At 37.7% G+C, this 21,183-nt stretch overlaps 1 protein-coding gene across 10 annotated transcripts in view; it reads left to right on the top strand.

Annotated features, from left to right (window-relative positions):
• MAST4 (microtubule associated serine/threonine kinase family member 4) overlaps nucleotides 1-21,183 on the top strand; it is a 510,487-nt gene that overhangs the window by 431,785 nt on the left and 57,519 nt on the right. For 7 of the 10 annotated variants that reach the window (XM_069492550.1, XM_069492551.1, XM_069492553.1 and 4 more), the window contains 5 exons: nucleotides 6,755-6,824; nucleotides 11,944-12,022; nucleotides 17,412-17,569; nucleotides 18,772-18,847; nucleotides 20,672-20,881. In XM_069492550.1, coding sequence (XP_069348651.1) covers nucleotides 6,755-6,824; nucleotides 11,944-12,022; nucleotides 17,412-17,569; nucleotides 18,772-18,847; nucleotides 20,672-20,881 — 593 coding nt within the window. Of the gene's footprint in view, nucleotides 1-6,754; nucleotides 6,825-10,727; nucleotides 10,737-11,943; nucleotides 12,023-17,411; nucleotides 17,570-18,771; nucleotides 18,848-20,671; nucleotides 20,882-21,183 lie in introns of all 10 variants that reach the window. The other 3 variants (XM_069492549.1, XM_069492548.1, XM_069492555.1) reach the window with 1 other exon arrangement.

The raw sequence follows: 21,183 nt of genomic DNA on the forward strand, positions 1-21,183 counted from the left end.
ATGTTAAGGAATTAAATTCCTTCATGTAAGATGGGGAAAAAAATTTGCACGTGTTAGGTTACGTTCTTTAACTCAGAGTCTTATCAGACTCAGAGACTTATTAATTATCTGAGATTAATAGAATGAATCAAGTTTCATAAAATTGCATGAAGCTTAGGAATATCTGTTACAGTGCTGTGTTTTTTACCTCTCTTCCTTGACCTTACAAATGCTACTCAGTAACTTTAAACAAAGGGTAAAAGTAATCTCTTCTCTGTTACTGGGAAGATGAATTACTGTAGATGGGAGGAAAACATACAACAAAAAAAAAAATCAACTTTCTTCATCACTCTTGACATTCACCAGTCTTTACTCGGGATCACCTTGAGATGTGACATCAATTCAGAGTAATAAGGAAGGGTCAATGAAAAGCTAAAACATTCTCAAGAACCCATTATAACACATCTCCAAGGGATTCCTGTCAATGCCACAGCATTTCAAATACAGTACACAAATTCCAGAGAAACAGCTTCATGAAATAGAGACAATGGGCGTCTGTGCAAGTCTTACGACATCGAAATTGACCTCTTATTGGATCTCTCTTCTGCTCCCTACATGTTTTCCACCCCATAACCTCATCAGTCATCCTTAGAAAGCATTACATGTACATTTATCTGCAGTCTATTGTGAAACAGTACATTCTTTATATGCTATTGTCATTGGTAGTTTTTTTTTTAAGTAAGTTGATACATTTAAAGACTTTGGCTTAAGAAAATTTCTTTGTCACTTGAATAAGGATCCAGAATTGGTTTCATAACATGAGCCTGGAGTTGGTGTTATACATACCTGCTTCCATCAGCAGATTTTTAGCTCTTTACATGTTGTTCAGCTATTTAATCTGTTCCAGCAGTTAGCTCAAAGCCCTGTGCATAAAAAGAACTTAATACGTAATTATTAGGGAAAAAAATATTTTCAGTTTACTATTAGTATATAACAGGAACTAGGTTAGGCGCTGAGAACTGAAAGCACACTTTTTGTTTCACTATAGGTAAAATCAGAGTTTATCTCTCACCAGCGTTTAGAATTATAAATTAGTTAGAGGAAGGGAGAAATGGAATATGGTATGCATATCATGACAGAATGATTAAGATGATCATTACCCCAACTTTAATATTTAGCCTGTAGAATTTTCCTTCTCTACAAACTTTTTACTTAGCATTATTGACTGGTTTGAGTGTCTGAAGCAGATCGGGGCCATTAAATTCGTTAGGCACTAAATAATGTGAGATGAGAAAAAAATGTTATTTGCTTTAAAGTACATACTACAAATGTTATGTATGAGAACTGCAACTAAATGTAACATTGTTATATGTAATTGCATACATGCGGAATATGAATATATTTTAATATATTTAAAATTATTTGAGGTGGAGCCTCCATAAGCAAAAAAGCCTAAAGCTTATCCAGGTATTCAAGTTTTGCTCTTAATTCCCTCTCATTCTCCCAAACTCTCCCTCAGTCTTCCCTATCTCAGTTAATGCCACCATCTACCCATTTGCTTAATCCTAAAATCTAGAAGTCTTCCTTGTTTGTTTTCTTTCCTCTTCATTCCACGCAAGCCTGTTTTCCAGCAAATTCTGTTGGCTTTACTGCTAAAACATAAGTGAGATCTGCAGTCACCCCATCCATATTACCATTGCCTTTCACCTTGTCTATGCCAGTAGCCTCCTAACTTACCTCCCTGCTTCTGCTCTCGCTTGCTTAAAGCCCGTTGGCTATGAAACAGACAGCTGGAAGAGCCTTTAAAATGCAAATCAAATCATGTCATTCCCCTCTGTGTAGTAGAGGATTAATAAATATTTGTTGACTGGATCAGTCAAGTGGTGAGTAATGGTGCTGACTCGGGATGGATCAATAAGGCAGGCATGGGAAAAACCAAGAGATTCAGAGAGCCCAGATTTTAAGAAAGCCCGGATTCATTGTGTGTAATTCTGTCTTTACTTGAAAACCCGAACATAAAAGTCTACTTCTGTTCATTGGCCTGCTGTGAACACATTACAGCCTACCCAGAGACAATTCCACTGATGGCCAATCAAGGTTTTTTCCTGGCTACTTAGAGTCGAAACAGCTGCCCAGGTTTAATTAATAGTCTACAGTTATACCTGGAGAGGAGCCAGTTTCTGAAACAGGTGGCTAAATGAAAGGAAGATTTCTGACTCTCTTCAGGTGTCCCTTGGCTGGGTCTGGTGGGATAGACTCAGAGTTCTCTGGAGACTTGAACTATTTATTATTCTACAGAGTTCACTTAGTTTGGGTTCCTGCATAGTGTTCTAGTGCCCACCTTGCAAAGAGATCCCAGGTTTGATTCTGGGAAGTTTGGTCTGAAGGCTTTTAAGCAGTGCCCATGAGTTGCCAAGAATCTCTAACAGCAGTAAGAAACACAGCACTGATTGTAACGGTGCGAATATCACAACCTATTTAAGGGGATCATCAGGTAATGACAACAAGGATTTCAACGGGGCTCACTCCTTTATCCACCAGGAGTTTCAAATGGCAATTATCATTAATTCTTGGATCCCCTCAGTCCTGACAGAAAATCAGGGTATCAGAAACTATCATTTCATGAACAGACAGCTATTAAAAACACATGAATAATCTACAGAGGGTATAGCATATGCCTTTTAAAAAGATTTGCAGCTTGCTTCTCTGTGGTGAAGACACAGGACTTCTCCAATCTAATTACAAAGCAATCAAACAATTTAATTAATCTGGAGATCACTTTCTTAACAATAGCTGCCTCTGAAATGGGTACCCTGTGTTGCGCCATTAGGTAAAGTATGGTTTTCATACACTGCTGTGTATTAGCCTTGCTAGTTCCCCATGGGGATCATGGAGTTAATTACCTACCAAATGCGTGACCACTGCTCAGCTTTACTTTACCAGGTCAGAAACAGCAGCAGCGATACCAGCAGTCTATAAAGTGTCCTAGCACTCAAACATCCAAAGCCAGCAAATCCCTGGGAGCAGCAGGATTTGAGTTATAAGCAAGTGCTGCACATATGGGCAGAGAATTAACTGGCACCAGTTTTCATTTGAGAGTCTCTCAGGTATTGCTTTGCAGATGGGTGGATGAATTCAGAGAGCAGTGCTGTGAGAAGTGAAGGTCATGTATAGGACTCTGGTTTCAATCCATCTTGCTCTCTTATCCTGGGAAAGGACTGTGCGTGTGCACAGCAGACAAGCTCTCATCTCTGAGTTAAGAATATATAAGATGTGCTTTCTAATTTGGCCTAATCTAAATTAGCAGTATTTTGATCACTGTATAACAAAATAGTATTGCTGAGTCTTCAGAGACTGAGTAGAAATCAATTTTTCTCTCAAATAAGAGCAAAGACTTCAAAGATTGACTTTTACCTGTCTAATCTGATGTTCTTATAACTTCTCCCTAAGGAAAATTGAGGAATTTTCTATAATACATGACACAGAAGTCTACAGAATGCTCAATTACACTTTTCTTCTGTTACCGTCACTGGTCTACTTCATTTCCCAAATTGCTTATCAACGGGTCAGTCATTCTCCTGGTCCACCCACATTGGAAATCTCAGATGCCTTTTGTCTGCACTCTGTTCCCCCACTTATTTCTACTCCATGAGTGATGCTTGGTTTGCCCACCGAAATATCCTTTCTGTTGGTCTTCCATGTCTTGCTCTAGCTTGTTCTGTGCCAGTCCCCTGCCAACCCATGTGAGGTTCACTCAGACCAGGTCAAAACCTCTGGTGTCTCTCTCTTGCCTCCAGATATCTCTGAAGACCTCCCACTAGTTAGTACTAATAAACACAGTTCACAGCTCGTTGGCTTTGCCGGTCTGAATTCCCTTCAGCCAGAGCGCCTGTCTCCATTGCCCTACTATGTTTGGGTTGTTTCTGACCCCTTCCTGAAGTCTCCTTCTGTTTGTCCTCTTTTCTAAAGGTTGCTGAATTGCCCTAATTTGAGCTGGAGTCTCTTGTCCTTAAGGAATTATCAGGTATTCTGGCCTGCTTCACCCTCACTGATCTTCTCTAACATCCCAAGATGCTTAAGATCCGTAATGATGATTCCTGTGTGTATGTTTATTTGCATTTCAATTTAGCATTTCAATCTGACATGAAACAAAGATCTGCGATTAATTAGATAATACAGATGGCTCTGTAGTCTTGAAGTTGAAGATGTGAAAATTTGGGTTTGGTTTTACAGCAGCACTAGAGTAGATGAGAAGAAAATAAGGAAATTTTTCAACTGATGGACCTGGAAAGGCATCCCAAAAGGGGAAGGCAAAATCTGAAGGTGAGGATGAAGTTAATGGCAGCTTTAATTTTTTTTTAAGAGCACAATTAAATTAACCTACCTCTTGTATTTATATCTCTGCCCATCCATCCTCAAGGTGACGGGTCACCACGTATTATAAAATGTTGCGTGGCTTCTTAGGGACCTCTAAAAGTGAAAAGGGCTTTATGTTAATTTATTTTTTCAGTTAATTTCTTATTTTTCCCTTTTTCAGATTTTAACACATTAACTGCCATGTGAGTTGTATTTAACTCACGCTAGTTTTGAGTGAGGCATCTGTAACTCACATGTCTCTTTACCTTGGGAGCTGTGTGAACTGTTTTTTCAAGTTGCATATAACTCACAGAAAACAATGAAAAAAACAAATTTTTCATTAAATTAGAACAGATAGTTTTGTTTTCAAAGTTTTTATTCTATTTTCATAATTAAACACTGTGGCCCCAAGGAAAAAAAAAATTTTTTTCTAGTGTGGCAGTCAATGTGTTACAAAATGTTTAATAAGCTCTCTCTAATTGTTCTAGTTAATCACATTATAATCTCCAGATACAATGTTTTCTTTACAAAGAACACAGTGCTAAGAACTTGGTGCCAGGATTCATTGGTCTTACTATTTCATTTTCAGTGAATAGGGTACCAGGGATTGTTCTCAAAATGTCTTGGCTTCAAATAATCAGTTATTTTGTTACTCCTAATAATTTACTGGTAGTTTTCTCTATATGGTATGTGAGCAAAGTGAACATTTTTCCCAAATGAAAAACATAATCTATACGAAGATTTCTGGCATTAGATCATTTCCTTTAGGAAACAAAATTTTTTAGCCATCTCAAAATTACCAAGATCTTTCAAGGAACATGAAGAGTAATATACAAGCTAAGTTCGGGGTGCAGAAGGAATGAAGGCTGTTGAGAGGGGTTGAAAGAACTTAATTTAGCTGTGTAGATAAATGGACAAAATGAATCCTGGATTACTGGATGGCAAAAGCGGAATCCATTTTCCCAGGGGCCCCAGGAACAACAGATGCAAAGGCATGATAAATTTCATTGCAGCAAGGGGGAAAATGCCTCATGATTCTCTATCCATAAAGAAATGGGCTTCTCAGCGCTTCCCAATTAAATGGCCGTGATTGTGCTGTCTGTCATAAAGTTAATGGCATTTGTTGAAGACATCACTATAAAATTTGCAACCTTAAGTTAATTGAAAATTTTCAGTAGAGATGTAGCCAGTCCAGGAGTCCTCAAGGTAACACTAAACTTATCCTTCTTAATGTGTTCGCCTATTCTTTTTGCACACTGGTAATAAATTGTTTACCTTTACAGCCAGGTACTGACTTTAAAATCTTGTATTCCTTACACCTAATTACAGTAGTCACTTTCGTTAAGAAACCAGTAATGTGGCAGCTGATCTGCTGTTAGGGATTAAACATATCTTCCTGATTTATTTTCCCTTTTTCAAGAATGAGCAGGATGACTTTGCAGCCTTTCCTCACCCCCTTATTTAAACCGACTACAGTCCCATGCGGCCCTCAGACAATTTTGCCGGTCTAATTAAACATGCAGAGGGAAGCAGGGTGGTCTGGAGTGTCCTGAACTTGCCCTCACCAGCTGCCCGCCAAGCTTTCTCAATGATCAGCAGCAGGTTGAGTGGTCTAATGGAGAAAGTAACAAGCCCCGGAGGAGCTGCCCTCCTTCCAGCGAGCAATCGCTGCTCCACGCCGCCTCTGAAGGACTTGGGGAGACGTGCTCTGCCAGCCTTTGTGTGGCTGTGGCTTTTTTAGAGGCTGGTGGCCAGTCACAGTCCAGCTGCTCAGGAGCAGAGGGATTGTTGAAGAAAATATTGACAAGGGGTAATCCTGCTGGGCCGCCCAGCGATGCTGAGCTACATCTGGATCGTTTTAGAAATAGGTCCCAACTGCTGGGTTCTGCCCAGCATTTTATGACTAGTTCTTAGACATGTACCTTTGAAATGTGTACTTTAGAATATGAGGATTTATCTTCCAGAGCTCAGACTTTTATTCAGCCTACTGTAAATAAATACTAAGGCTGCCTCCCTAAAATTTAGAAAGCATCCTCCCCACCCCACCCCCGCCCCCCATTGAAGCGTACACTTACCCATCCATCCTGCTGTTTGAAATGTTAGCCTCTGCAGGGTCACAACCAATACATTTATATATCCATTATTCTATGGGACTGAAATATTTATGCGATCGAATCTATGGCAGACTGCTGCCTGGTGATAGAAGTGAATGTGTTTGTTCATGTATCTTGTACACTTGGAAAACTGCTGGAACTCAGGCTCCGCCTTCCTCCAAATCCCTGCTCCAGGTAAAACCTTGGGGGAAAAGACATTTTACAGAAATGTAAAGAACTTTATTCCTAAGGAGATGATTCTGGACGTGAATAATGATACAAAAACAAAATCATGTTGTAAATTTTTCTCTTCTTTCTCTCTGTAGGAAATAGCCCTCAAGATAGTCCACGAAATTTCTCCCCCAGTGCCTCAGCCCATTTTTCATTTGCACGGAGGTAAGGTCTTTTTGTGAGTGGCATAATAGTGTGTTGTAGAGAATCCTGTCTCTTCTATACCTTGCCCTTCTGCCTTCTAAGGTCCTGCTCGTTCTCATGTAAGACCTCTTGAAAGTCCCCTGGTCAAAGGAGCTTAGGCTGCTGCAGAACTTCCTTTTAACACACCTGTTTCAACAGTTTTCGTAGTGACTTCTGCTTTGGGTTAGTTATATGCCCTCTCTTGGTCCTTTGCTAATTGGTCCAAGTTGCTGAGCTCCCGGTGAGGGCAGGACATCGACTTTTCTCCCACCCCTAGTGTGATGCATTGTACATGCTTGGTGCTCAAGAGATTTTTACTGAATTTTCCGAGCTGATGTTACTGAGACTCGATTCATCTGTGTCCTAGTGCAATTTTTTTTATTGTTGTCAAAATACTTTTTATAAAAATGACTTGCTTGGGATCACAGAGTATATAAACTGTGAGATGCCTCTGTTTGAGAGCATCAGGTCAGCAATATCTTGATCCCTCTGAGAAAAAGCTATGTGTGAGCTAGAGGATGTTTTGTGTTTTCTCTTCCTGTCATGTTTAGATTTGGGCACCAAATATCAAAGATATTTGTCATATCTAGGTCACTGAGTCAAGAGAAAGCATTTGTTGCTCAGAGGATGGTGGGCAAATGATCTGATGTCAAACCTTTTCAGTTATGTGATTTAGCCAAGTTAGAGGAGTGTCCATGGTCATTTCTTCTGCATTCTGCATGTGGAATTAGAGTACGTCACCTGTCAGATGCAACCTTCACCTTTCTGGGCTTCTTCACCCTTCACATGTGTATGCCTTATCCTCCTCCACCCAGGAAAAACACAGAGAAAGCAAAATGCCCCTTCAGCCAGGTTTCTGAATATTCGGGATATATTTGGTTTATTGTCTGAATGTCCTAGATATTTGCTAAATTTTCTTCAAGAGATGTAACCATATCCTGAAGTAAATTAAAGTAGCATGTATAGATAGGCTTAAAAAATATATTCTTACACAAAACTGGTAGTGCCCTATCGTTTATCAACATGTAATGCACTTTATATTATGAAATCCAGGGAAAAAGGATATGTTTGCAGCATTTTCAGAATTTTGTATAATTAAGATTCTATTATAAATCTCATGAAAAAGTTTGTTTTTTCATTAGTTTAGTTATCATAGGCTAAATGCCTGTATATATATTCTACCAGATGATACAAGACTAATTAAAATATTATCTTCAAAGAACTTAGAGACCCACACCCTGATTTTTTTCCCCCAGTCCCAGCTTTCATTTTTTTAGTTCCTTATTTTAAGTACTGTTAAAGAAAATGTGAAAATTAACTGGAAAGCTTGTTTGCCCAATGAATATTAATTCATGATGGTGCTTGTATTTTAAGTGGGAAAAATCCTATAAAAATTGATAAATAAGTGCCCACCACAGTCTTTAAAGCACATCTCTAAAAAAGGAGGAATGCATTTAATTACTATAAGTAATAAGAAAAGTGGAAATCTCATTATAGAGTGCATTTAAACATGACAGAAATCATAGTGTCTTAATCCTGCCAGATTTATAAAAATGAAGAGAATCTAATAATTAAGTAGGTGACTAGAGGACAGATGAATCTGGTTTCTGTGCTATAAAAAAAATACACAAACCCTTAGGCATGTTAATTTTTGACAAATAAACCATAAACCGTGACAGGAGATTATCACAGGAGACCTCTAGTTCATTTTGCATAAATTTCCAGATGGAACTCCCTCCACACTCTTCAGAAAGTATTAATTTAGATTAGGATATGAGTGATCATCTTTTTAAACTTTTATTCAAGTAAACAGAACCTTGTCTTATGAACACTCAAACTGGTATATTTTTATCTAACATCTGGGGTCTTTCTCTCCATTTTAAAGTTGATTTTCATGCAGGAAACATGGAGATTCCTCTCATGGGTGTTAATTCCCTTCCATTTGGTGTGCATTTCCGAGCCTTTTAGAAATAATGTCATTTTGAGACTCCTGGCATTTTATTGTTTTGTAAATTTAGCCCAATAGAGGAAATATTGCTCTGTTTTTGAAATTTGTCTTAGGCAAAGGGATAAAAGGCTTATTAATCTTTTCTGATCTTTCTTGTATCAATATGATAATACTCCCCTAGTAGACATTGCCTGTAATATAAAAATCTATTTGTATACTGGAAAGTACGGTAACATACATTGCTTCCCATATTTTTCTAATACAGATTTGAGAGTAAAATTATCAAGTTACTTTTTTAATGTTAAGCTAAAATAAAGGATTAAAATGAGCACTATAATGTAGATTTTGTCTGGAGCAAGGAAACATATTTTCACATTACTAATTGTAATACTGATTTATAATCCACCTGATTGTGGAGTTACTTAATATTTTTTTACTTGGTGGTAAAATGAAGGTGATAATACTGCCCCACCTTTCCCAGAAGATACAGAGGTTTATGTTTTGGAAATTGCTTTTACTTCCGTTGGAAATATAGAGCCCTTGAATAAATGCCTTGGGTCTCTCCTGTTGGCTCGTTGTTATTTAGCAGGTTAAATCTCACAATGTATTTCTACAAGCAGATTCCTAGGACAGCTTTGCCTGCTGGGTTCAGGTCATCAGACACTTGTTGAGTGCAGAAAGGCAGAGCAACCTCCTAGTTACTCTTTCACAATTCCTTCTGGAGTGGATTTTAGTTGGTCACATTGTATTGGCATAGTTCAACTGGCATAGTTCATAGCATCAACTAGAATACACAATGTATCACCCCAGTGACCATAACAAATAAAGAAATCAGCTTCCTCTTCATATAGTTATATTATAATAGCCGGGTTGATACTGGAACTTTTTATTCTTTCTTTGTTGGATGCCATATTAATCCATAAATTTTTGCTAGTAGTTATGAAATGATGTTTTTTTTGCCAATCTCTTTGTGTTCTGTGTTCCCATCAGATGTTTTTTCCTTCTTACTTTTTCATTTGATGTAGCACTGAGATTGCCACCCACAAGGAAAAAAAGTCTTGTTGCATTGGCAAGAATGTAGACTTGTCTTCAGATAACATTTTATTGGTACCTACTGCAAAGAAAAGCCGGCATTGTTAGTATGATCCAAATTGCATTTGTGTGATAGCTTTCTTGAAAAAAGGACATGCTGTCTCTTAAGTACTGCATATAGCATATATAGTAACTTGTGATGTGCGGTTGTCATGGTAATGAAAATGCAATGGTCCTTTGTGCTCCATTTGAGTAAATAGACACAGACAACTTAGAGAACTTTATGAGACGTAAATTATTTCTGATCCGTGGCTGTACAGAGTACTGAGCACATTCTTGTTTAAACATCTTTCTAGTTGTGTGTTTTCCGGAGCAAGCAAATGTAATTTATGCCTCAGAACTAATAAGAACATGTCTCCTCTTGGAATTGTTCATTCAGCTGAAATATGTTCATTGATACCTGAGGGAAAGGGGAATTAATGAATCACAAAACAAAATCATGGTGGGGGAAATTGTGTCCCTCACTCTTTCCAGAGACTAGTTTCTGATAATTGCTATTAAATGGACTGAATAATTCTTTTAAAATCATTTCTTTTTCTTATATTTTTAAATTGGAGGTGTTTAAAATATAAAGTACAGGCATGTATTTTTAACTCTTTAATAAGTAGCCAAATAAAATAGGATCAACCTGTGGCCATTTAATAGATATCTTTATAAGCATGTTGTAATAATTATTTTCTTCTTAAATTTTTAACATTTTAATTGTTCAAAAATATTTTTAGAGAACACGTAACTTAGTTCTCGCAATCCCTTGTATCTGGTATATTTACATACATCTTATTTTGCTTCTTTTTTTTTTTTTTTAAAACATACTTGATTCAATTTGTACTCCAATCATGGTACAGAAATGACAGGTAAATTTTTACTAATATCTTAACATTGTAGTAGTTCTGTGATTTGTTCACTTGAATTTTGCCATTTTGTCTTTGTGGATCATTTGCATTTATTGAAGGTAACAGCCATGGCAGCCTATGATTTTATTTTCCCTTGAATGTAAATTTAGGCCAAAATGTCAATTTTTTACATGAACATCTAACTGTGACCTTTCTTAAATTTAAGTCCCAGTCTTACTCAAAATGGCTATTAAACTAATAGCTCTGGAATGCCAGAGATTTTATAAAATTAGCTTTCTGGTGTCCTCTTGCCTTTGTGGTAGTATTGTGTCTGCTACTGTATTAACTCATCTGAGACCCTTGTAAGGACCCTAATTCATAACCAGAGTCCAGCTCAGAAGTTACACATCCTATCCTTATTTGAAGATAAAAACCACTCTCTTCGTGGCTCCTGACAGCTTTGCCTCTAAAACTGGGGCAGACAACTTTACTCTTTGCCTTAAGTTCTTTCACTAGTGGAGAATTTCTCATTCTGCCCCCACTGTCACTGGCCAGAGCTGGGCTGCATGCTAAAAAAAAAAACCTCTGCAAGAGGCTTTTGCTGTAACACTTCATGAAGCCAGGTCATGTCAGAGGGCAATAACACTTAAGAGATTCTGAGCATAGATCAGTCACTTTCTTAATACTAAAGTTATTGGCCACTTCAGGCTTAAGCCAGCCGTGAGCCAAATGATCCCTTCTTCCCCAGGCACGATGAGCAGAAATGTTTCCTGGAAAATAATAGGCAGAAAGTGTTTTGAATGCTCTAAAAGTCACCACAGGCTCTTGTGCCATGCTGGAATTCAGGCCCTTCTACAGATCGTTGGCTCTGGGTATGAGTTTCCAGACGAGAGTGTTTTTCCTCCTCCCTTTCTGTTTTTATTCATTTGAATCTGCTGAGTCTGACCATTGTAATTATCCCTGGTATTCATTTTGTCAACGTGTATTAGTGAGAGATCAATAATATGGATCAACCCATTCACTTTCTACTTGTTTGGGTGTATTGATTCAGTTTAAATAAAAGTCAACCTGCTGTATAATGTTTGTTTACCCTGACCCTTGCTGAACGTTTCCACATCCTCACAGACTCTGTTTGTGTCAGTGTTTGACTCAAAATACTCGGTTTCCTTGGGGTTCCCGTGTAACAGTACTCCGGTGTTGGCCTAAGCTAAACTCACTTTCCCAATAGGACTGATGGACGCCGCTGGTCGCTGGCCTCTCTCCCCTCCTCTGGCTATGGGACAAACACACCCAGCTCTACGGTCTCTGTAAGTGCCTGACATTTTTTCTCTCCCTCACAACCACAGAGCTATTACGCAGGCAGTGTTTTCTCCGGGTGTTTCCTGGTAGGGAGGAGAAGATAAATTCTGCATGTCTGCCACTGGGAGTAAGTTATGCATCAGATGATGGCCTGAGAAACATAACAAGGACGTACTTTTGCTGCAAGCTTTTAAACTGTGGTACATAAGCTGAGTAAGTTCCAGGATTACAAGTTTAGAGGAGATGGGGAGCTTTCATTTTCATACCATTTGGTGTAGTTGGGGGGAAAAAAACACAATCTGGTTTTATTCCTTTGGTTCCATGTCAGTGATATTAGTGCTGAAAATGCCATTAAACTTTGATGGACTGGGTCTTTTTTCTTGTGTGGCTAGGTAGAGCATTGGTTTGTTTTGTTTTCTCTCTCTTTCAAAGAAAAGAAAATGGCAAGCCTTAAATTATCTGTGCCTCCTAGGTAAGAACTTTCTTTTAAGGAGAGATTAAAACAACTTAGAAGGTTAAGAAATGAAAATAGAGTAGAGGAAAAAGGGATGATACTCTTGCCCCAGACTATAACGTTTCTAGCAATTACTAGAAACAATTTGGTAGGTCAGATATATGCTTTTTGGGTTAAATTAGTGATGTTGTGGGATATTTGTATCTGCAGGGCTTTAGAAACCAGGTTCATTTAGAAAGGTCCAGTATGTTGTAGGCCTTCTATAAATGAGGTGAACCAGCCCTTGTACCCGGCCAGGAATGTGGACCTCTGGCTCTAGAGGCCCTTCTGATTCATTTCCTTCCTCATTTTGTCAAAATCTCTGGTTCATTGTTTAGGGATATCCATCTATTGTATTTTTCACAGCTCCCAGCACTGAGTTAAGCACATAGATTCAGCCACTTAATAATACTTGAATTGAGAAGAAACTACAATGACATAAACTCTAACTGATAATCACCATTGCCTTATATTATGTGTTTCCAGAATTCCAAGAATAATATGATGTGGGTTTTCTGGAGCACCTTTAAAACCAAGTTGTTAAAATCTGTTGGATTATTTTTTACCATCTCCTTATAGTATTTTATTGAGCAGAAGTAATTTATTTTTCTACCCATTCCATTTTTTGTGATACATGAATTTATTGTCCATTTAGAAACATCCTAACAACCTTGAGTAATTTCAGTGGCACATCAACCTCACATCCGTAAAGGATGCCTAAAAATTCTGAATGGCATCAGGGAATAAAGTTGTCACTAAATAATGGTGAAGTCATTCCTGATTATTATGGCAGTAACCGTCATTGGTTATTGGCCCATATTTTAGATGTGTCTCCTAACTTCAAAGTCTTTTTCGTATTTCAACTATATCACTTTGTGTTGCCTTCAGTCACGTTTTATTATAGCTCGGATACAGAAGTCTCTCTTTTGCAAGAAACATAAAGGAGAATATAGAATCTTTCCATCTCTAATGGTCACAGACCATTTTTGAAAGTGACTTGATAAAGAAAGGGTGTGCTACATAGAATCTGATCCCATTTCGTACAAATAATTTTTAAAATTATTTTTACAAGTTCTTATATGGTAGGTACGAGTCTAATTAAAATTCATTGGCTCATTTAATCATAGCAAGATACCCTAGATGTAACTGCTATTGTTTTTCTCATTTGATGGATCAGAAATCTGAGATACAGAGAATTAACTGAGAGACTGTTTACCATTCCCTTGTTCCCTCAGTAAGATCACAGTAAGCGGTCTAGGTCCCAGCCTCTTGGCTCTTTTTAAGGAATTTACGTGGCTTTTCTTAAACCTTGTCATTAATAAGCCTGACCTTGCCATTAGTCACGTGGAATCACTGCTGTCTCTAACTTCCATATTTGTCTACAAAAGAAGACCCGTGAGACAATTTTTAGTCATACACACTTATTCTATGTTTCTAGCAGCTTTTCTTTAAGTGTTTATTTTATTGAAGGTGGTATCATATAATTATTGATGTCAGTATTCCTACTTTTTCCTTCAGAATGAAACTGTAGTTTCTGAAATTACTATTTTTGCCTGACAGAAAGAACTGTTTGTGGACTGGCCGTGCCATAGTGTGAAAGCTCAGTCATCTTTTGTCCTTATTGGTTGTTGATAAAAAATGATGAGTGAAAACTATTATAGAAAAAGTACTTCTCTTTTTCCTTAATTTCTTTGTGTTCTTGTTTTTTAAATATTAAGGCAAAAATGGTGCCAAACTGCTTAGTACTTGGAGTTTCTTCTTTTCTAAGTCTAATCTGTATCACTCGTAGATTCTCATTTTTCTTGGTTAATTGTTAGTCATTTAGTCAATTGGAAATGTTATTTTTCAAATAAAAATATAGGATATGTACAAATAAAATTATAATCACTTCGAAAATATGTTTTAAATTTTACAGATAATTGTGTTGTTAGCTGAATGCCAGAACTGCTTATGCTGAAATGTAAACATTAATATATCTTTATCCTTTGTATATTATGGAAACTGCAAAATTGCCAAATGTTAAAAATGCTATACTCTGAAGTTAGAAAGATTTGATCATATGAAGTTAATCAATCTTCCCAGAGAATATTTAGTATTACAACTTCTTTTAATGTCAAATTTTGCAATTAAAATTAATTTATGGGGCTTTTCCAAGGCAATATTTAGGTAATAATTTTTAATTTTGAAATAAGTAATATGGAATTGCAGCAGTAGGAAGATAGCCTCCTCTATTTCTTACCAGATAAATTATTTTAGTTTCTACTGAGTGTGAAAGAATGGAAATAAAAATATAAATACCATAAATATGAGATATGACTATAAAATATTATTTTTAATAAATAACAAGTGGAAATTTATGCATGCATGTGAATACTATACTTTGCAAAATGCTTGAGAGCCTAAGTGCTTATTTTAATGATATTACCCAGAACATGTTTTTGGAATTCTAATTGCCTTGAAAACTAGCAGCACAGTTTTTTGTACAAGGCTTCATTCTTTGAAAGTCAATTTGATTTGCGGTCTAGTCAAAAGTCATATGCAAACAAGTAGGTGATGAGACTTATTACCACACTTAGAGAACATGCTGGAAATACAAAGTAATGAGACTCAGTTTATTGTGAAATTCACAAACTAGTTCTCAAAACTCTTCAAAAAGTGGTATTCCAGGGACATCTTGACCCTTGGAGGTGTCTCTTCAGTAACTGTATGGGTTCTTGAAGACAGCACTCGTGTTCCTCTGTCCTCCTGGCAGCTCTCCTCACTGGCTTTCAGGCTGTCCCCTGACACCCTCATCTCCGCTGAAAGTGAACCTGTACTTCTCTGTTGTCCAACATGACTCGCCTTTTGGGCCCTATTTGGTATCTTTCGAATCACCCCCAGGCCATTTTGCTGGCCACCTACAGTTGTTCCCAGTGCCCTAGGCTCATCCTGGTGTCCCTTGGCTCTGGCCCTGTTTCCATTTACACCTCGCTTATTCCAACTGAGATGAAAGGGGTTCCCTCCCCGAGAAGCTCCTTGTCTCCTGCTTTCTTTAATACTGTTAAGGTTATAACACTGACTTGTACCACTGCATCCTTCAGCTCATCATGTTCTCAATCACTAAACATGGGCCACATTCCTTATGTTATCTGGTTATGTTTATGATATAATCACAAAGTTTTCCTTAACAGACATTAACATTTTGTTATATTTGCTACAGCTGTTTTTAAAAGCAAATTTTTCTTTCATATAATAAATAAAATGTTGAAGAAACCACTGAAGACCCTCTCTGCACCAATGTCTTTCTCTTCCCTTCCTCCACAGAAAGACCCCTCTCTGAAATTGGTTGATATTGTTCCCATGCAAGTACAGATCCATAATATTTTAGGTGAAACTCTTGAGCCTGGTATGTTTTGGAATTAATTTTCACCTTTACAAAGGTAACATGATCCCTGTACTGCACACAATAGTCCAGCAGCAACTGGACCAGCAGCTCATAATCAAATATATTAGTATTTCTACAGCAACCTGAATCAACATTCACACTAACTGGATTAAATAAATATTTTAAATAGCTTCTCATCAGTTCAGTTGGTGCTTTGCCACCAAAAGAGATTACTGTAAATTCATGAACAAACTTCTGGGTTTGTGGATTTTGAAATCTTGGCTACAAGATTATGGACATTGATTTACCTTTGAGACATATGTATAGATTCTTAATTCTGATTTTCTTTTTGCTAATTTCCTTATCTTTGCTTTTATCACCACTGCTGCTCTCTCCTGCTTGCATTGATTTTATTATTCTTTTCCTGATTTCTTGAATTGGCTTAGTTCATGTGTTTTATTTCTTTTTTCATAGTGAAAGTGTTTTAAGACTGTGCCCATACTTTCTGAATCGAGCTTTGGTTTATCTCATAATTCTTTCTAGTAGTCTTCTCATTTTTATGGTTTATAAAATAATCTCATTACATTACAAAATCCTTCTTTGTCACACAGTGTGTACTTAGTAAGGCGTTTTATAATTTCCAGTTGTAGGGATCTTTGTAAGCTTTAGTCATTAATTTCCAGTGCTGCTGCATTGCAGTGCTTTGGTATTTACGAAGGGTGCCTGTAATGTAATGACAGATTTTTTTTTAAAATAAAACATCCTGCAAGAACTGACATTTTCAAATGAGTGCTATCTTTCCAAATATGCTTATTCTAACCATATTTCCACATTCTCAAAAATTTCTCCATCTCTTTTATTAGAATTGCTCACAGAGTTTACCTCCCACTAAAGATGAAAACCACAAATAATTTCTTTGCTTTATAGTTATATGTCTCAGATTGATTAAAAGCGATGTTATTTAGCTGTTCACCTTTTCTCCCTTATCTTGTTCCAAGTGTTGAGTGATTTTCATCTTCATCCTCCGTCTTTTTACCTATGGCACAGATTGATGGCAATTGCATCAGAGGGCAGCATGCATTATAAAAAGAGGTTTCACTACCCTATTTTTGATTTTACGTCATATAATTTAATTATGTTACTTAACTGAAAGTTATAGCATTTGATTATGAGCAGCGGTAGATATGGGTGACCATACTCAGTCGAGAGCTCATCTGTGATGTAATGCATTCAAGTCTCAATCCAGTGGTGTTTTGACTTTGACTAGGTCCTGTCCATTTTCAGAGTCTGGCTTTTCTCCCAAGAGGAGACTATATTTTGGGAAATTGTCTTACAAACAAATGAGGTGAAATATGGAAGGCATTTTGACCTCTCAGAGCATCAACCTACGTATTTAGGTAGTAGTTCTTGTAATTGTAACATGAAAAGGAAACGATATAAAATGGTGGTATCACCCACATTCTGCACATTGAACCCCTATTATTCGTTTGAACAATCTCTTTTTGAGGTAGTCATATAATCTCACTTTGGTTTGTTTCAGTCATCGTGTTCCTCCCAGGAGAAGTTGCATCAGTTACCATATCAACCAACGCCGGATGAATTACACTTCTTATCGAAACATTTTTGTACCACTGAAAGCATCGCCACTGAGAACAGATGCAGGAACACACCCATGCGCCCCCGTTCCCGAAGTCTGAGGTGTGTGGACCTAGCTGTGAAAACCTTTACTAGTTGAATTATCTGTTTTCAACACTTTGAGTGAAGATTTCTGGTCCCCTAATTCATATATGTGTTAAATGATTTGTGAACTACTATAAATATAGTGTAATTTTTCCACCGATGCATGATATTTTTGATTTCCTTTGAAATGAATGTTATTTTTCTTTTAAATTCTCACAATTTGCTAATTGCTGCAATAGCAGTAATCACGGTAGCCTTAGGGGACGACCTACAAAAACTTCTAGCCATGGGAAATTTCAAGGCAATCTTGTTTGTTAGGTGTTCAATCAAAGTTTACCAAGAAGGGTTTTCTCTTTGTGCCATTCTTCTTCATTTAGCATTACAAACTAACACTAAACATAGCCACACTGGATAACTGTGGGATGTGTTAGGATATTCTGAGATATGGAATAAAAGACCAGTTACCACTTCATCGACAGGCACTGTTTTACCACATGGATGCCATTTTTTGTTTTATTAAAGGAAATCCTAAGATATCTGGTGCAAGCTGAATCTACCCAGGAGTATAAACACACTGAAGTTGCACAACTGTGTACCACTAGGAAGGAACATAACGTACTATTGAAATAAATAAAGAAAAACACACAACAGTTGTATGTCTTTGCTTCACATTATACATAATGCCTACCTCAGCAGCCCAAATAAATATTTGCCAGGCTAGAAAATGGATTTCAATTATGGCACCTGTGCCACGGAAGACACCCAGACCTCTTCAGTGGTGTGTGGCAGAGCGCAGGTGTATGATAAAAGTGTGAAATTACACTGTTAAAGGTGTTGTAGACGTTGCTGTTTGTAGCTACCCTATTTTGTTTTATGTTGCAGTGCATTAATTGGTTTCCAGAGTTTACACAAGCTCATATTGCATGCAGAATATAATCTCAGTTTAAGGACATTTTCTGAAATGCTGCTGTATTGTAACTATAATTATTTTGTGGCATTCCCCTTCTTGAGCTTTCTTAATCCTATTCAGAGTGTCTTTGTGTTTATGGGTACATATGTGTACATGTGTAGTAATGACTGATTTTATAGTTTATTACCTAGCATACTTTTCTTACAAAGGTTGTGTAGTGTTTTTGATGCAGCTGACTGTTTATAAATAAAAAGCTTATTTTCATTTCATGCTGTGGCAAGTTTAAAAGGGTAATTTGCTTTGCTTGCAGCCCTGGACGTTCTCCCGCCTGCTGTGACCATGAAATAATTATGATGAACCATGTCTACAAAGAAAGGTTCCCAAAGGTAATGAATTGAATTTAAGATGCCTAGCGTCTAAACGAACAGGCAACATAGGTCTAGAGTCTGTAAGGTGGTTTTGTTTTGGGAAGTAATGAGTTGCATAAAATAGCACCATAGCCTTCTTAAAAAGATAAAATAACTTAAAAAAAATGTAAGGTAACAACTGCTGAGAACTAGCCACTCTCTGTACTCTGACCTGGCTTTAGAGTGAGTTTAGCTGGTGTGGCCACACACTGGGTGGCTTGGGGAGGTGCTGTGTGGACGGTCTACTTTGAAAGGCCTGGAGACTGTGTTCCTCGTGCCCACGCTCTGGGCTGCTGCTGTCTGGTCAAGCAGACACTGCTGTTCTCCCTCAAAAGCTTGGATTGATGTGTCATGAAAGTTGGTTTTGTGTGTGTTTCTTTTTACTCTTACACCTCATTTTTCTTTTCTGTGATTTCTCATCTCTTCAGCCGTTGTACTTCAACTCTTATTAATTCAGAAAGGAAGGCACAGTTGCAGCATCCCCCAGTTAGACGGGTAGAAGGAATTTGAATTGAGCCAGAGAGTGATTTGTGAAGAGTTGTTGCTAAACCCCTGGCTGCAGCCATGGTGCCCCTGACCTCACCTCGTTTCCCTGTCTTTCCCACCAGAGCGTTTCCCCAGACTTTGGAGAAGGCGACCTCTCTGTATTCTCCCCCGCTACCTTTGTTGCCCTGAGCAAGAGAACAAAAGGAAATCTTTGATTTCATAAATCAGGAGTAGAGTACCTATTATTTGTAATGAACCCAACATTGATGTCATTGATTGCAGCTGTTTTAGCTATTTATCACATGTCACTTGCTCAGTAGGGAAGCAGGTACTGACTGTCCCTAGTTAACGCAGGGCAGGGTGTTAGAGGGGAGCAGGAGGAAGAGGGAGTCTCCCCGCATGTGTAATTAACATAAGCAAGGAATATTGATTAGGCGGTAGGTGATCAGAGAGAGTGAAAGTTGGAAAAGAAATTTTAGATTTATTTTACCAAGGGAATCCCCTTGGCCTCTTGCACATGATGCCGCGTTTTGAGAAAACAATAAGGATGGTATAAGATGCGGGCTCCTGACACATTAAAACCTAGTCAAGAAGACAAACTTTGGGCTTACCCTATGGAACTCTAGCAACAATCCTGATTTTTGAGTTAAGTAAAAACATAAAGAAACATTTGATATTTTTGACAGTCGTCTTCTGAAAGAGCCCGGGATCTAAAAGGAAAGCATAACAATTCACAGATACCATTTGAGTTATTTGAAGCAGCTTATGTGGACCATTTAACATTTGATATGACATAGGAAAAAGGGTGTTATTGCTCTGAAATAGTCATCTTCACTTTGTACCTCAACTCTTTGTTACACATAGTGAGGCTGCTGCTTTTTTAAGTAAATGTTATCTTTTAGAGCACTTTTAGCTGCACAGCAAAATTGAGTGGAAGGTACAGAAATTTCCCATATACCCTTTGCTCCACACAGGCACAGCCCCCCGCCCCGTCAGCACCCCTCCACCACCACCACGGTGGTACATTGGTTGCAGTTGATGAACCCACAGTGACACATCATTATCACCCACAGTTCACAGTTACATTGGGATTCACTCTTGGCGTTGTACATTGAATGGGTTTGGACAAATGTATAATGACATGTATGCACCATTATTGTATCACACAGATGTGAGGATTCTTTTTAATGTAATTTCTAGCATTCTATTTACCAACTTGTAAAGGTCTCTGAAAATGTTAGGTAAAGGAGGTGGTTGGATTGTTCACATGTTTGTTTCCTTGTATTATATCTGCATATGTGTGTCTTCTCTAAATAGGCTACAGCTCAGATGGAAGAACGTCTAAAAGAAATTATCACCAGCTACTCTCCTGACAACGTTCTTCCCCTAGCAGATGGGGTGCTTAGTTTCACTCACCATCAGATTATTGAACTGGCTCGAGATTGTTTGGATAAATCCCACCAGGGTCTCATCACCTCTCGATACTTCCTTGAATTACAGCACAAATTAGATAAATTGCTACAGGAGGTAAGAACCATACGCCATATAAAGTTTCCTGATTTGTTTCACTTTTCCCCTGAAAAAAAATTTTTTTTGAAATCATTTGCTCACAAGTTATAACCCTGAGATGGAGTTTACATTCCAGGAAAGCAACAAAAAAGCAAAAACACCTACCCCTGATTGCTACTTGCTATACATCGATTCTGGTCATTACTTACAGTAATAGAAAATTAATGTAATAACCTTTACAGGAACCTTGGGACCTGACGGTCTATGACTCTAGGATAAGTGGATTGGGAAGGAGTTTGAAGCAGTGATTTTTTTTTTTC

This window comes from Eulemur rufifrons, chromosome 17 (assembly GCF_041146395.1).
Source record: "Eulemur rufifrons isolate Redbay chromosome 17, OSU_ERuf_1, whole genome shotgun sequence".
In the NCBI taxonomy this organism is placed as follows: domain Eukaryota; kingdom Metazoa; phylum Chordata; class Mammalia; order Primates; family Lemuridae; genus Eulemur; species Eulemur rufifrons.